General features: G+C 39.5%; 1 protein-coding gene across 1 annotated transcript in view; it reads right to left on the reverse strand.

Annotated features, from left to right (window-relative positions):
* The window catches only part of LOC132984272 (CUB and sushi domain-containing protein 3-like), a 226,300-nt gene that overhangs the window by 171,443 nt on the left and 37,748 nt on the right, over positions 1–17,109 (reverse strand). Inside the window, exon 4 of the mRNA XM_061051035.1 lies at positions 6,417–6,611. Within this exon, the coding sequence (XP_060907018.1) occupies positions 6,417–6,611 (195 nt within the window). The remainder of the gene's footprint in view (positions 1–6,416; positions 6,612–17,109) is intronic.

Consider the following 17,109-nt stretch of genomic DNA (forward strand, 5'->3'; position numbering starts at 1 on the left):
TGAGAGCTGCGCACCGCGACGTGAGGGACGGCTGCGTGTACATTTTCACAGAGACATGGCTGAACGAATGCATCCCAGACTCCGCCGTTCAGCTTGAACAATTCACATGCTACCGTTCGGACAGAATCCTTATTAAAGGAGGAAAGAAGAAAGGTGGTGGAGTCTGTGTTTACATCAGTGATGCTTGGTGTCGAGATGCTGCTGTGGTATGTAAACACTGTTCACCGCTGGCGGAGTTCATGATCATAAAGTGCCGTCCTTTCTATCAACCGAGAGAGATAACAGCGACCCTGCTGGTCGCTGTGTATATATCCCCCCACCACCAACAATGCCGATAGAATCGACGCACTTTGGGAACTTTACAACGCCATCAGTGAGCAACAGACAGCTCACCCAGACGGATTTTTCATCATCGCTGGGGATTTTAACCATGCAAATCTCAAGACGGTTTTACCCCACTTCCACCAACACGTGACCTTTCCCACAAGAGAAGGTAACATTCTGGACATGATTTACACATCAGTTAAAGGTGCTCACAAAGCTTCACCCCTCCCCCACATCGGCCACTCTGACCATATCAGTGTAATGCTAATGCCAGTTTACAGACCCAGGGTTAAAGTCACCAAACCAGTTCTGAAGCAGGTACGTGTGTGGCCAGAGGGGGCCTCTGCTGCACTACAAGACTGCTTTGATACCACAGACTGGGAGATGTTTAAGCAGGCAGCCACCTACAACAACTACACACAGACATTGAGGAGTACTCTGACACTGTTACCTCCTACATTAGCAAATGCATTGCTGATGTCACCACCACCAGAACCATCACCACCCGGGATAACCAGAAGCCATGGCTGACAGGAGAGGTACGCGGGCTACTGAGGGCCAGGAACACCGCCTTCAGAGCTGGGGACGCAGCCTGCCTGAGAACAGCGAGGGCCAACCTGTCCCGTGGCATCAGGAAAGCCAAACGCAGCTACACACTAAAAATAACCGGACACTTCAAGGACAGCAGAGCACAGAGCATGTGGCGTGGTATCCAGACCATCACGGACTACAAACCCAAGCCACAGACCTGTGACAGCAACACCTCTCTGCTGAACGACCTCAACAGCTTCTTTGCCAGGTTTGAAGCACACAACAGCCCCCACCCCCACCCCCCCTCCCCACGACCAGACCCTGTGCCTGACTGCAGCCAGCATGAAGAGAACCTTCTCCAAGATCAACACCCGCAAGGCTGCAGGTCCAGATAACATTCCTGGCTGTGTGCTGAAGGACTGTGCAGAGGAGCTCAAAGATGTCTTCACGGACATTTTCAACACTTCTCTGAGTCAGGCTGTTGTTCCGTCGTGCTTCAAAGCCACCACCATCATACCCGTTCCAAAGAAGCCCTCACCATCCACTTTCAATGACTATCGACCCGTTGCACTGACCCCCATCGCCATGAAGTGCTTTGAAAGGTTAGTCATGGCCCACATCAAATCCACCCTCCCCGCCACCCTGGACCCCTACCAGTTTGCATACCGAGGTAACAGATCCACCGAGGATGCCATCTGTTCTGCTCTTCACCCAGCCCTCACCCACCTGGACACCAAAAACTCATACGTCAGAATGCTGTTCATAGACTTCAGTTCAGCATTCAACACCATCATCCCTCAGCAGCTGATCGGCAAACTGGACCAGCTGGGGCTCAGCACTTCCCTGTGCAACTGGCTGCTGGACTTCCTCAGCGAGAGGCCTCAGACAGTGCGGGTCGGCGGCAGCACATCAAAAACCACCGTCATGAGCACTGGGGCCCCCCAAGGTTGTGTGCTCAGCCCCCTGCTCTTCACGCTGCTGACCCACGACTGCGGTCCATCCTTCAGCAGCAACCACATTGTGAAGTTCGCGGACGACACAACAGTGGTTGGTCTCATCTCCAACAACGATGAGACACACTACAGGATGGAGGTCAGCCAACTGGCCACGTGGTGCAGAGATGGTCAGTGGGGACTCTCCGGAAGTCGACAACAACCTCCTTGGTCTTGTCGACGTTCAGGAAGAGGTTGTTGTCGACTTCCAGAGAGTCCCCACTGACCATAGACGGTGCCGCTGTGGAGAGAGTGAGCAGCACCAAGTTCCTGGGGGTTCACATCAGTGAGGATCTCTCCTGGACAACCAACACCACATCACTGGCCAAGAAGTCCCAGCAGCGCCTCTACTTCCTCCGCAAGCTGAAGAGAGCACGAGCCCCCCCATCCATCATGTGCTCCTTCTACAGAGGCACCATCGAGAGCATCCTGACCAGCTGCATCACTGTGTGGCTTGGGAGCTGCACTGCTGCCAACCGCAAGACCCTGCAGCGCACAGTGAAGGCTGCTGAACGGATTATCGGCGTCCCACTCCCCTCTCTTCTGGACCTCTACGGTACCCGCCTCACCCGCAAAGCAACCAGCATTGTGCGTGACCCCACCCACCCCTCACACAGCCTCTTCAGCCTCCTGGCATCGGGGAGACGGTACCGCAGCCTGCGGGCCGGCTCCACCAGACTGGGAAACAGCTTCTTCCACCAAGCTGTCAGGAAGCTTAACTCTCTCCCCTCTCTTCCTTCCCTCCCCTCTGCCCCCACAAACACTGGACGTTGAAACCCCCTCCCGTTCGCCACCAAGAACTCTGGACTAATAACTCTGAAGGTAACTATTCAAAAGTACACTCAGTTTACTGCACATTGCACATATTGCACAAGTTTACTTTTTCTTTAAATTTATTACTGTAAATATTATTTATCTTATTTTTACCTCATTTTATTTTATCTATTTTACCTTATCTTATTTTACCTTATTTTGGTTGTATTGCACCGCGGGACGGAGACAAACGAAATTTCGATTCCACTGTATGTCTGGCATATTTTGAAATTGACAATAAAGTTGACTTTGACTAGAAAAAAAAAAAAAAAAAGTAAGAAGCTGATAGATGCCCTCACAGATCTACCAGGTCTGTGTGCCCTGAACATGGGAGTTCCCAAAACAACTCAAGTGCACTTTTGAAGCTGTTACGCTCATCTTCATAAAACTTTCCATCAGTTGTTCAGTGTTTTAGGAGATAGAAGCCATGCTATCACTAAGTCACAAGCCCATCTTTTTCTTTTAAATATTCATATATTCTCATACTAGCTGGCCTGCTTGGCCCATGTAACATGCCAAGGACTTAGTATGGTCAACAATTAAGCTGTTATTGTTATTGTCAAAGTTGGGTCTTTTTTATTTTTTTGTGAAAAGACATGATAGCTATCCTTGTTGGAAGAGTTGAATATGTTTTGACCCCTCAGAGTTGTGAGGAGCTATTGTTTAATCACTATGTGTTAATTAACAGTTGTTGAACACTGACTTCGATTTACGGAGTAATAATTTTTTATTACACAAAGTAAGGAATGTTTTATAGCATTACCAGTCTTTTATAAACATTACACATGTTACCAGTAAAAAGCTAAAATGCAGCACTGTAGCACCTTTTTTAGTTTTTTTTATTCTGTTGCCGAAGTCAGAATTGTTATTTCTGATTTCAGGGTCAGCCTGCATCTTTTTTTCCATTGTGCTGTCTGCTAACTTTCAGTCATTGGTAAATACAGAAAGGTCAGTTACATGTACCAACAATGTATCCAATCTTTATTTTATTTAAAAAACCAATAGAGAGGTTGTTTATTCTGTGTCTGTTTGGCAAGTGCTTTACATTTGGCACAGACATAATCCTGAACATTATCTATAACTTTGTCTATTGTTTTGAGAGTTGGCTGGTCCTGTAGGTGGTTTGCATTGTACATTTGTGGATTTTATCATTGTTGATAATAATGTTCTATCTACCCTACGCTTTTAGAAGAAAGTAAAAGATGTGTTAATGTATAGCCTATTTTGAAAGTGTTACAGTAACATGATAAGGCTAGTTTATACTTGCATGTTAAATCTATGCAATGCCATAGCCAGATGTGCTCCTTCACAGATATTAAACTATATGTCTAGGGGACGCAGACAGAGAATAACTTTTTGTTTCAATGTCTCTCGGTGGCTTGGCATGACAAAAGTTCACCGTTGGAAAACTTGTTGTCATTTAATGTTTAAATAAAACATTTTACTGAACTGGTTATGATTGTAATTGTATGAAAGAGTATGATTTGGGGCAACTTTCACTATCTGGAATTCATAGTTGGTAGAACTTTACATTTTAAGTTTTTATAGATAAGAAATAAAAATAATCTGAATAAAAGCTCATTAGTTAGCCCAACTTCTAATGTTTACAATTCATAGTATGTAGAACTCAAAATTTGAAGTTTTATTTTATATGAAAGATAAATTATCTGAACATAAATGATTTAGTTGCCACAACTTTTATTTGTTTGGAATTCTTAGTATGTGGAACTCAAAACTTATATAACTTATTATAAAAGTTATATTACATCTGTTCCTTAAGTTATCTCAACAAACAATTATTAGTTAGCTCAAACTTAAGTGTTTGAGTTGGTTTCAAAACTCAAAAAACCTGTGCAGCCTTGAAATTTTGAGTTTTGCTAGCTTTTTTATTTTTACAGTGTAGGGGGCATGCAATTTTTCAGGAGTTTTGTGCAAGTACGAAAGCACACACAGAGGGAATATATGTTAAAATGTCTGACTGAGTAATGACACATTATCAATTTCCTTTCCCTGGAGTGTGGTCTTAGAAATATCTATTTTCTCTCCTGTAGCTTCTGTTAATGTTAATGGCCTGCTGCTCCATCTTACGGACCATGATAATGGAGCTGATGCTTAAAGGGATACTTCAGCCATTTGCATTAAGCTTTGTATCATTGGAAACCTGGTAGTAATTTTGAATGGTCATGCATCCCGCCCTCATTTTCCCCTGAGATGGGAAATCTTTGTATTTTTAAGTCTGAAAAGGAGCTTCCAGTGACGCAAAAATAGTCATTTTGCGTCATTGGAAGCTGTTGCGGTTAGCGGGGTGAAACTACAATGCTAGTTCCACATATTTTTGAGCACTGAAGCTAGAGACCAATCACAGATCAGTGGGTGGGAACTCACTCCCAGAATCTAAACTTAACGTCCGCCATATTGCTTGGACGCTATGCTAACAGGCTCTATGGAGAAAGCTGATAATGGCAAAAATATATAAATATAGCGGCGAGACAGCTGCTGCCGACAGGCTGGTCTTGTGTCTTGGCCGCTGTCCGCTGGCCGCAGGGGCCACCGGGGCCGCAGCAGCCAAGAAACAAAACCGGCCTGTCGGCAGCAAACGTCTCACGGCCACATTGCTACATTGCTGGCCGCCGCCAGCTCAGCAGCCGAGACATAAGGCCTGCCTGTCAGCGGCGGTGAGGACGAGGAGCCGGGGCCGGCTCGAGCTGGGGCGGACTGGTAGTGTCGGTGCTCTCACTGTTTGCCTATGGACACAGACATAGAGTCTGTTGTCAGCCAAGAATTTCCAAGAAAGCAATTCCTTCTGGAAGAAATCTCGGAATCAGTTGTGTAAATGGCCTTATGTGTTGAAGTAAATATGTCTGTAAACCTGACCTTAGTGGGAGTGGCCTGCAGTGCTGTGCATTCTGGGATTTGGTGTCTTTCATCCACATGAGCCAAAAAGACACTTTCTGCCTTTTCTCGACCAAGGCACCAACTTCAAAATTTATTTCACATTTCTACTACATATATGACCCAATGTCAATACAGATTCATGTTTCAACAGGTGAAGTATCCCTTTAACCACTATGGACTTAACATAAAGAAATATCTATTTTTACTGCCGAACATTTTGAGTTAAAAGAATCTAGATTGCCTTCCCTTGCTTAGTTTGTAGATCCTGTAACCTGCATTTCTACCCAGGAAGTCTAAAAGAAAAGGTGATGTGACCTCAGATAAGCAGTAAACAACTCATTGAATAGAACAAAGCATCATCTCAGAAAAAAACAGTATACATTTTATAGACTTGGAGCCCAAATGTGATAGTCAATTAGAAACAAAAAAGCCCAATTAAAGATCTGTTAGACATATCATTCCTGTTTGTAGCCCTAATGTATTTAAGCTACCTGCTCTATCAGTATACATATTTAATTAACCTTTTGAGCCACACAGGCCGTATTTAAGTTCTGTAACATGACTAAAATCACACGCACAAATCAAATTGGGAATTAACCTTTACTACTTCTGATAAGTCACCAAATCATAAAGCCATCAAACTTTCTGTCAATCATTAAAATGCAATTAACTTTAAGAAAAAGGCCAAATTAAATAAAGCCACCTGCTCATTCTTAATATCTCAAGGGAACCAAAAATGTGAAGATTACATCATTCCCGCCAGTCATATGGTACAGCTGGGAGAAAACATTGTAAGCAGCAGTCATCACATCCATGTTTGAATGAGAAAATAAATAAAGTTTAGTAATAAAACATCCTTACCTCTGCAGATAGGAACAGGGAAGTCCCAAACTGACACACTGGCTGCATTGGTCACACAGGTGAGGAGAGAATGACCATCCAGGACGTAGCCAGTGATGCACCTATAACGAATCTTGTCTCCTACATTGAACTGAGTTCCATTCAATATGCCTTTTGATGGAACCCCCGGGTTTCCACACGAACTACTTTTCAGCTCTGGAGAATAAAAAAGAAAGGACACTTTTTTAAAGAATAGTACGCATTACTGTATAAAATATGTCACAGTGTTTCATTAACTATGTCTATTGCTATTTTGAAAAGCCACTAAATTCATTTGTATATCTCGTATTTGCGCCACTAAAAGCTTTCCATGTTATTTGAAGTTTCTGATCTTGACCTTGGTGTAAAAGTGTGCACACACTGCAAGTCACCGGCACATATCAGCACAAGCCTGAATGTGATGCCATTGCTATTTACATGATTGGTTACAGTATATTCCACCCATCTGTTTGTGTTATGGGTTCACTAATAACATAAATGTAAAGCTCAAATTAGTAATAGGTAATGGAAGAAATATTAGCACATTGCACAAGGGAAGAAAATGAAAGGTAGAATAAAAAGAAGACAGGAAAAAAGCTACATCTGCAGAGTATAATTATCTTCCGGCACGCCCCTGAATGGAAGCCTTTTTTAATACTATAAATTCAAGGGTGATAAAATCCTTATCACAAAAAAAACTAAATAAACATTATAGCACTGAATGGGTGCTTGACTTAATTTTTTTGAAGACTACCTTTTAAAGGCAAAAACCTAAAAACCAAAAAGTATTGGGTTTCATAAAAGAGTTCTCTCAATTTGTTACATTTTACCATAGTAAATATTAATGGATGAAACTTGACGTCAGCCATCTGTGACTGTAGTGCGCTCCAGAGGCTCATCGGCAGCAGCCGCCATGCTGGGAATGCTGCCTTTGCCTAACTTTCAGTCAACCTAACGACAGGCTGAGAGCTGGAGCTGAGGCAGGTTTTAAGCCTTATGACAAACCGTTACATTGAGCCCGCCTGTCAATCATGTCAATGACTAACTATGGATAATCTCTGCTCTAAAAAATGACTTTTTTGGCTGTGGTGTTTCTGGAGCCAGGCTCAAGCGGACACTCGATGAACTGCAGCATTTTGTACTTCCGCATTGGCTTCAGTTTTTAAGACAGGAGGTTGCCGCTAGCATTTGACCTGTATTGATAACTGTCTGTGTTACATGTCAAATTACCTTGGTTCTTTTATGTAACTTATATTACATACTGATATTAATCACTTTCAAATGAGTTCCATAACTCATAATTTCATATTTGTAATATAACTAAACATACCAAGTAAATTCCTGTCCTCCAGTCTGAAAAAGAAATGACATGTAAGCTTTTCCTCCACCCAGACAGTAGGAAGGATTGGGTCTAACCTGAGTTCAACATCTTTCTAATCAAGACTAAAACTCAGCTTGTAAAAGCACTTTTTTGAAGAGCAAATGACCTGCTGGTGGAACCACCTCATTTTCAGCCAGTTTAGTCGTGTTTGGTGACCTGCCAGTCCTCTATAATATATCATATTCTGTGCCAATGTCAGACTAACACAATGAGCTCAGTATTGCCATGTTCCCAGACACAAACACTATCACAACAGCCACACACACACACACAAGCCATGATGTCGGCAGAGGGGAAGAAGTATTGACTGCTGGAGGATAAACAAAGACAGTTTCCCGGCACTTGCTCCTCTTGCCCGAAAGAACCTCGACCAATTTTTGTTTCGCATCCACGCTTTCAATAAGTATGAATGTGACGCTTCTCTCTCCTTCCTCCCTTTTTCTCTGTCTCTTGCTGTCCAGGGCTGGGAGACACACTATGTTAAAATACTATTCAACTATAGTAACAGAATATGATTCGGCCACAGTAGGACACTTACAGTAAATGACAAAACCTCAGCTTGAGCATGTGATTAAAAAGTTTAACCTGCCATGAGAGTATGACTTTACAATTTCTTTGGCTAATTCAAACATTTTTCAATCTGTGAATCTCTGTATGGAATTCAATATTTATTCAAAATTGTCATCATGATGCTTCTGTCTCTTCACAACAGTGAACATTAATTTGTGAATGTGTTAATAGTGTCACCGCTGTTCTTAAATTCCTTATGTGTAGGTTTACGTATATCCAAATCACACTTGAAACCTGAATTTTAAAAAAGATTACTACTTAACAAAGTGGCTTTGATATACATTATAGCTGCTAGACTTCAAACAAAGTGCACTTTGAGTTGAAAGCTGCTTCATTAACCATTAACATGATTTATTCACAGTCATTTTACATTTGGTATGCTAAATCTGTCAAGAAAAGATAATTTCAGTGAAATATTTCTACTCTTAAAAACAAAGCCTTGTCACATTGTGTTTTTCAAGACACATGCAGCTCCACTTTATGATAAAGAACACTGAACAGCTGAATTTGTTAGTAATGATCAGTAAAAGTCAATTAGTTTGAGCAGTTCTAGAGTTGTCATGTTGACAGGAATACAAAACTTCCTAGTTCTAAAGCTTGTGACTGATCATGCAGTCAAGTCAAATCATTTTTTTTGATTGTGCCATCTGTTTATGACTAATTAATCCAAATGGCGAGCCTGGACACCAAGAGCCATCTTTACACTTCTGTAAACTGTGTGTGATGAATAGATGGATGGACGGACTTGCCTTCATTGATAGACTGACGAGAAATGGTGTTATTTTATGTTAATTTCCAGGAATCATTTTTGAAATCCAATTATTAATCCACTTTACACTGCAGATGCTCACATACAGCACATCCCTAATGCATGATCTCTAATGAATGCAATATAAATTCTCAGCCTCAATTGCCAGCTGTTTATGTTTATGATCAAAATTAAATAGCAACAGACTGCGACGGGAATAAAGCACGATGACGTCAGAACATGTGTGATTACCATTTTAATCCAATAGAAGTGTGGCATAATACAGGTTGAAAACTGACTCCCTGCACACAGTAACCATACAAGACAGACACTCTCAAGTGTTTGAAGGGTATAGGAACTCAAACAACAAAGACCATACAAGAATCAAACACTATGCAATAACTTCTTACAGGCATGCTTGCTTTTAATCACCTTTTCACTGGGAGTGATAAAAAAACTTTTGTGCTGAGGCTTTGCATTCTCACATTTTAATACAAGATATATTTAGACCAAGCCCCTACAAAATATAAAAGGTTTATTCTAGAGATTTTCTTTTTCAAGCTGCAACACTTTCCAATTGTTACTCTGAGTTCAGTGACACAAGGAAATGTTTGCTTGACTACATTATTGAGGGTTTATTGTCAAAAATAACTGACAGTGGAGTCACAGACATTGAGGTACTAATGATACCTGAATTATGCAAAGTTTAAGAATAAAGATTTGACATCTGACCAGTGTAGAGGTCAAGGTTGACGAGGAGCAAGCCAGTCTCCTTGGAGTTACATTTAAATGTTTCTATTTAATATTTGCATTTTCAGTATGCAAACTAATGTTTATGCAGACTGTAACTGCTTTATGAGGTTAACTGACAAGGTCACCTATCATGAATAAAGCACATCTTCATAAACACATTCTAAGAGAGCCACACAAAATGTCCAAAAAACGATTTACATCAGGACAGTAAGGAACAAAACCTTAATAAGCTACACCTTGAGTGATGCCGACATGATTTACCTTTAAGAGAGTAAATAATCCAGTGTCCATTTATTGGCAGTATTTGTAGCCCTGTTTCACAAATTGAGCTATTTATAGTACTGCAGGCTGCACACATCACGTCAGAAAACAGGATATAGTAACTGCATCCATAGTAACTATGTCTCCATGGGAGTTACAGAGAGCCTGTGAAATTTAATAATTTAATAATGTATGTGTTCAAAATATCAAATGTAGGAGTTTAACAAAGTGTGACTCAGCACATACAGTTGTGTTCAAAATAATAGCAGTGTGATAAAAATAAAGTGAGCAAAGCTCAAAATCCTTATAATAGCTTTTATTTCCACACATTCAAATGCATTGGGAACACTGCACAATCTATTCCAAATCAAACATGAAGAAAAATGTTATCAAATTTGTGATTACTTTACATAAAGTGAAGGAAAAGGAATATTAGGCTGTTCAAAAAAATAGCAGTGTCTGCATTTTACTTTACAAACTCAAACATTTACTGTATACACTGAAAAATGCTTAAAGATTTAGCTTGTGAATCACTGAACTAATATTTAGTTGTATAATCTCTGTTTCTGAGAACTGCTGCACATTTGTGTTGCATGAGTCGATAAATAGGCCTGACACCATAGTATAAGAAATGTTTCTCAATCTATGGTGTCGGGCCTTAACATCTCATATAAGGGATCATGGATCAGTTTGGGGGTACGTCAAAATACTTGAAGAGGTCATGCTGCCTTATGCTGAAGAGGAAATGCCCTTGAAATGGGTGTTTCAACAAGACAATGACCCCAAACACACCAGTAAGCGAGCAGCAGCTTGGTTCCAGACCAACAAGATTAAAGTTATGGAGTGGCCAGCCCAATCTCCGGACCTTAATCCAATAGACAATATGGGGTGACAAAAATGCTGTTTTTGAGGCAAAACCAAGAAATGCAGAGGAATAGTAGAATGTAGCCCAATCGTCCTGGTCTGGAATACCTGTTCACAGGTACCAGACGTTAGTCGACTCCATGCAAAACAATTGTGCAGCAGTTCTCAGAAACAGAGGTTATACAACTAAGTATTCGTTCAGTGATTCACAGGAAAGCTAAATCTTTAAGCATTTTTCAGTACAGTAAATGTTTGAGTTTGTAAAGTAAAATGCAGACACTGCTATTCTTTTGAACAGCCTAATATTCCTTGTACTTCACTGTCTGTAAAAGAATCACAAATTTGATAACATTTTTCTTTATGTTTTAATTTGGAATAGAGTGTGCAGTGTTCCCAATGCATTTGAATGTGTGGAAATAAAAGCTATTATAAGGATTTTGACCTTTACTCACTTTTTTTTTTAATCACACTGCTATTATTTTGAACACAAATGTATAGGATACTGTTTATATATCAAAAACCCCTTTACAGCTAGAGCAGAAAAAACCTTGGGTTCATTCAGCCATTCATTCCAACAACAGCGTTTAACTAGACTCTTACCATTCAAAGATGGTGATGTTAGGGTTACGTGTGAATACCGCAGGACAAACTCTACTTTTTCTTGGCTCTTTGTCTTCAGCCAATCAAATAAAACTTGTTCAGCACACAATAAGCTTGGCAGCTGAAGCAGACTGCCAAGCATTTCTTGGATGACATATAGATGGAGAAGCGTGCCAATAATGTCTGAAGGAAAACAGGGTTAGGTCCATGTGTATGCATCACAAACTTTACATGTCAGGAATGAGCTTTCAAAAAGGTATGTGGGCCGATCTACCACTCTTTGGGGCAAATTTATACTGAAATTGTATGACTTTCGCAGCTAGTATACAAAAGTTAACTAAAAGCCTCTGTATAATTCTCAAAGTAGCAGGAAAGGCTTAAAACAATCCTTTATCCTTATAGTTGCTTCAGTTTTATTTGAATTAATTAATGGCAAGAAATTTGGGGGGGAATTGAACCCTTTCATGCTAATCATTCTCACAGTAAAAAGTAAAAATCAATTTACAACAACCACTCTAATTGCCACACAGTAAAAGAGAAAATTATTGGACTTTTTAGAGAATTGATGATAACTGAAGCGCTTCTATAATGGAGGTGCTGGCCTTAAATTGCTGCTGTGTTTTTGGCATGAAGCCACAAAATGTATTTTGCCACACAGGTTATCGCAGTCCAACACATGATAAGGTAAAGTTTAATTCAGTGGGGAAAGTTACCAGCATATTTGCATTGTATCAAAAATGCCCATGTTGGTGAATCGGACCAAAAGACAGAAAATGATGCCCAATTCATGGGGATATCACTGGCTGCAATCCAATCTTTGTGAATTTTGTGCTCGAGGCATTTTATATTTGGTACACCACTATATTTTCATTGTAATTTAATCACTTTCAGTTTTCACTGTAGGTCCTATAATAGTCACCTAATTTATGAGGAAATATCCGCAAAACTGTGCTTTAAATAACTTGGATAAGGAGAAACTAATTAAGACACAAGAGAGAACAGGGGAATAATAGACTTTGTACAGAAGAGCAATTATTGTAGTGTTTCTGTGAGTTTCCATTTACACCTTTCACATGTTGCCACATCAGTATCCTTACACTGGTCCTACTTTCTGTGATAGTCTGTCCTATTTAAGGCTCTAATACAACATTGTGAGTTTTAAATCAAAAACTTTGTTTGTTGTTATGCCATGAATATTGTCAACACAAAAAAATCATTTATAAATAAATGATGTGTTATTTCTGCATTTTATTGATGTTTTGGCTTAAAGTACCACGTGATTCATTTCATTATGGTATTTAATAATGCTTTTCTCAGATTCCTTGATCATGTATACCTGACTTAAAATGTGCTTTATGAACAACATGACTGACTACACTTAACTTGGTAACACTAAAAGTTATGTGTCAGTTGAAAAAGATGAAACTATGTATTAAAATATGTATAACTACCAAATATGAATGGTCTAGAGATGGGTAACAACTTCAATGTAGAGAAGATTAAAGGGGTAAGAAATACTTTCATACGAAGTATTTGATTGTTGTGCTGGAACGTGCTTATAACTTTGTCTAAGAAAGTCTCTGTTAGAAAAGTCCATATAATTGTTTTGTGTGACAACAGTGGAAGGTAAATGTATTTCTAGTTGTTTGACACACTGGAGGGCATGGTGACAGCAAGGCATTAAACTTCAAATATGTGAATAATGGGACACATTTGTAGAGTCTCTCCTGGAAGGCCTTCAGTGAACTTGCACTGGATTGTGCAAACTGAAAACACTAAAAATAGGTTTGGAAAGAATGAAGAGAAAAGTGCTAGAAGGACAAGTTCACACCCTGGCTCATTTCTTAATTCAGAACAGCTGGCGAATCACTCCATGAAGTCTGCTTTAAATATCTGTTGCTAAAAGTAGAAAGAAATTGTGGGCTGCAGCCTCCCTTATTCAGATATTGGAATAATGAGGAAGAAAGTTTCTGAAGATGCTATACCATCCAGTTTAAAATATATATTATTTTAGAAGAAAAAAAAAACAGCAGTATAACCATCATGTCTTTAATGAATGACTGCAATAATAAAACATTAATTCTTTGAAATCTTTAAATTCTTCATTTACAGTTAATACTATTAATTTTAAAAACCCATGACATGCTGTAGCTCAATTCTGTTTCGACTAACCTGACGTGGCTCTGAGCAAAATCCTGATCTCAGAATTTTATGGTCCACTGAATGCCACAGAACCAAAAGCAGTCTATGAACCTTGAACACAGTTTTTAATTTCAGCTGCCAGATGTCGCTGGGACAGTGGGCATTGCACTCATTATGCTCTAAACTATGATGCCACACTTTTCTTCCATAGACTTTCTATGCTAGGTTATAGTGTGTTAAAGGCAACTTCTTAAAGCCCCTTTGATATGTTTTGACCGGTAATAAATCAGACTGAAATGAATGTTGATGCCTTTTGTGGTATACAAAAGCAAAGTGGACAAAGTTTCCTAATGAGTGAAACATTTCACTGTTAAAAGAAAGCAGAAATTGAAAACACTTCAGAAATATGTACAAGACAAGATCAGCAAAGGTGTGATCAAAGGGGGCGCCAAAATAGATATAAACTAAAAAATCCTCACAGAAGCTCACAGTGCTAATTGTGCAATGGGGCTTATGGACTTATTTAGTAATCAGTATGCACAGTAGAAGTCTCTGATTTGTTGTTATACAAGTGCCTTACTTTATCAGACATTCGTGTGCATTACTTTCTGGCAACTTTCCAGGAAACAACGATAAAAAGACGACAGAAACAAAAGATACGCGTAACTAAGTGTTTGGAGAAACTCACCCCAGGTCACTAATTAACAGTAATAGATGCATTGCAGCTGTAATTATACCGGCACTGACTCATTGGCCTTGGGTGTATGGAAAGTCATAACTAATGTCTGAGACAGACATGGCTCTTGAATAAATTCAAAGGATATGTTGCCGATATTTGAAGGAGTTTATGTGAGTAAGAGCTCTTATCATAGACAAAGTTAAACTCTGTATCTCAGTTGTTGCCACAGTTGCTGCATATCTGAATATTAAACTGTAAAGATAAAGTACTTTACATAAAAGCCTGCATTTAACACTGAAAAGTGTTGTTTAACTTTTTGAGGTTTTCAATAACTCCCTAAAGATATCAACATTTTCAAATCCATTGTTTGCCCTGAGATAACAAAAGTTTTCTGTCGAGAGGAACCTATAGAAACAGTCGATTTAACTGAAGCCAAGACAAAAACGGCTATTACTGAAGACTAAAAGTTGCTGCTGGTGCAAAGCCTCATGCAATTCTATACAAACCGTGTTTCTAGGTAAGAAAAGGAATTAATATTATGCTATATGATGCCAATGAATTATTATAACCCCACATCTCCAAATCTCCAAAATATAGTCTTGTTAAGCAATTCATATGGCCCTCAGCATCATGATACAGAACAAATATTAATTGTGATGCCAGAGAAAATCTAACATCAATTACACAATGCCAAAGAGGGCTTTAAGCCTGGAAAATATCTCTGACCTATCTGTAAAACTACATTTTGTAATAAAAAGAATGCTGTATTTGAAATCTTAACTAATGGAATAAAAGAGCAAAAATATCTTAAAATGCAAACTATAAGATTTACAATTGCAGAGGAAATTACACAGTAATGAGGTTTTGTCATCATGAGAAACTTCCTTGTACAATATCTACTTTCAGTTGCATTCACTTTCTGGTGGAGAGTGAGACTTTCTTGCATTATCCTTCATCACAGTGGTGAAGAGTGAGTTATGTGAACTAGTAAATGAGGTTGTTGGGTGCAAGATTTCTCTGGGGCTGAGCTATTTATTTCGCCTGTATATCTAATGACTTTGTAACCCTTTGAAGAAGATGGAAGTTTGACGGAGTGGCAGTGCTTGTAAGCACACAAGCAGCACGCTTTCCCCTTAGGAAATGCCTGTGGACTGCCTGTCTGGTTTCCTGGCTGCCTGCTTGAGTAGCTGCTCAGCTGATTTTTCATGCAGGCAGGCAGAGAAGTATTGACTGAAGCTATGTTGGATCAGAGGGCAAAGCTGATAAACAGCACATGAATATATATGCATGCACACACACTTTTCCAACCAATTGGTGACCAACATGGACAAAAAGGGAAAAATTAAATGATTTGGGGAGAAAAGATGAAATTTTGTTTTACAGGTCAGCTGTCTTTCAAATACTTTTTCAAAAAAGGGCAAATCAAAATGGCATCGAGGAGGGTTTAAGATAGACAGGGCAATGTTTTGTTGCAAATACACAACCTTTGGAAAAGGGCAAGCAGATAGAATTACTCCTCACACAGCAGTACATGTTGGTTGCCTTACTGCAGACTATCTCTATCCTTTGTAAAGCTACAAGCACCATCGTGGCCATCGATTGGCTGTGTTATAGAAAAGCCCCCATATGTCTGCACTCCTTAATAAATACAGCATTGACCCTTTCATGTTTTAAGGTTGCAGAAATGTAATAGTAAAAGAAAGTAGGCACTAATCTGTAATAAAATTCACATTAAGTTGAAGCTGTTTTGCATGCCAGCATACTTGACAAAAGACTGACAGGCTGCAGAAAAAATTAGATTCAATCTGGACGTGTCCTTTGCTGTGTCCTTCGTATGCATGCAGATTCAAATCCACTTAATTGCAGTCATGATTCAATCATATCTGAGAGCCTACAAGCATCACACATTTTGAGATCCTGAGAATGAGCAGTACATACATATTCATGTGTTCGATGTAGCTAACCATATCAGCATAACAAGGAAGAAAGGTATACAGCAGAGACAGCGAGCTACTATGGTTTGCAAATACATACATTATTGATGAGCACACTGTATACTTGTTTTATGTGTCAGTTTTAATGTAATCTCTCAAAACAGAAATCTACATTTAAAAGCAGAACCTGTAGGCAAAAGGTTTTTTTGGTTTAGGATCGCTTTCTGAGTTCTGTTTTTAAGCCTGTAATCCAAGTGGTACTGACCAATCTTGTCGGAGCTTTAGTTGTAGGCAGGAAAAAAAACACATTCCTGGTGAAGAGCAAAACAAGTCAGAATGCTTTAGCAGAAATGTAATTCCTGACTGTTGAGCTATTTTTCCATGAACATGAGATTTTTATGTTACTATATTAATATATCTGCATATAATGATAGATCAGATACAGATTTGGTCCTCTTCTACTGCAACTCCAATTTGCATCCCAAGTTTCAAGTGAGACCGCAACAATTACCAGCCGAAGCAGGAATCACGCAGAAAATATTCCATTTCCACAAGTCTCGCTCTCATAATGTGGGAAAATCACACAGAAATTCATACATTTACAATGATTATTTCAATTCCCCCGTATCTCATACTGCTAGTGTTTGCACAGTTTAGCAAAGGACAGACTGGTTGGAAACGCTGCATCTGAATGAGCCAAATAAGTCTGGATTTTTTCTCCCTATATCAATAAACTAATGGAC

The sequence above is a fragment of the Labrus mixtus genome, chromosome 11, assembly GCF_963584025.1.
Source record: "Labrus mixtus chromosome 11, fLabMix1.1, whole genome shotgun sequence".
Taxonomy (NCBI): domain Eukaryota; kingdom Metazoa; phylum Chordata; class Actinopteri; order Labriformes; family Labridae; genus Labrus; species Labrus mixtus.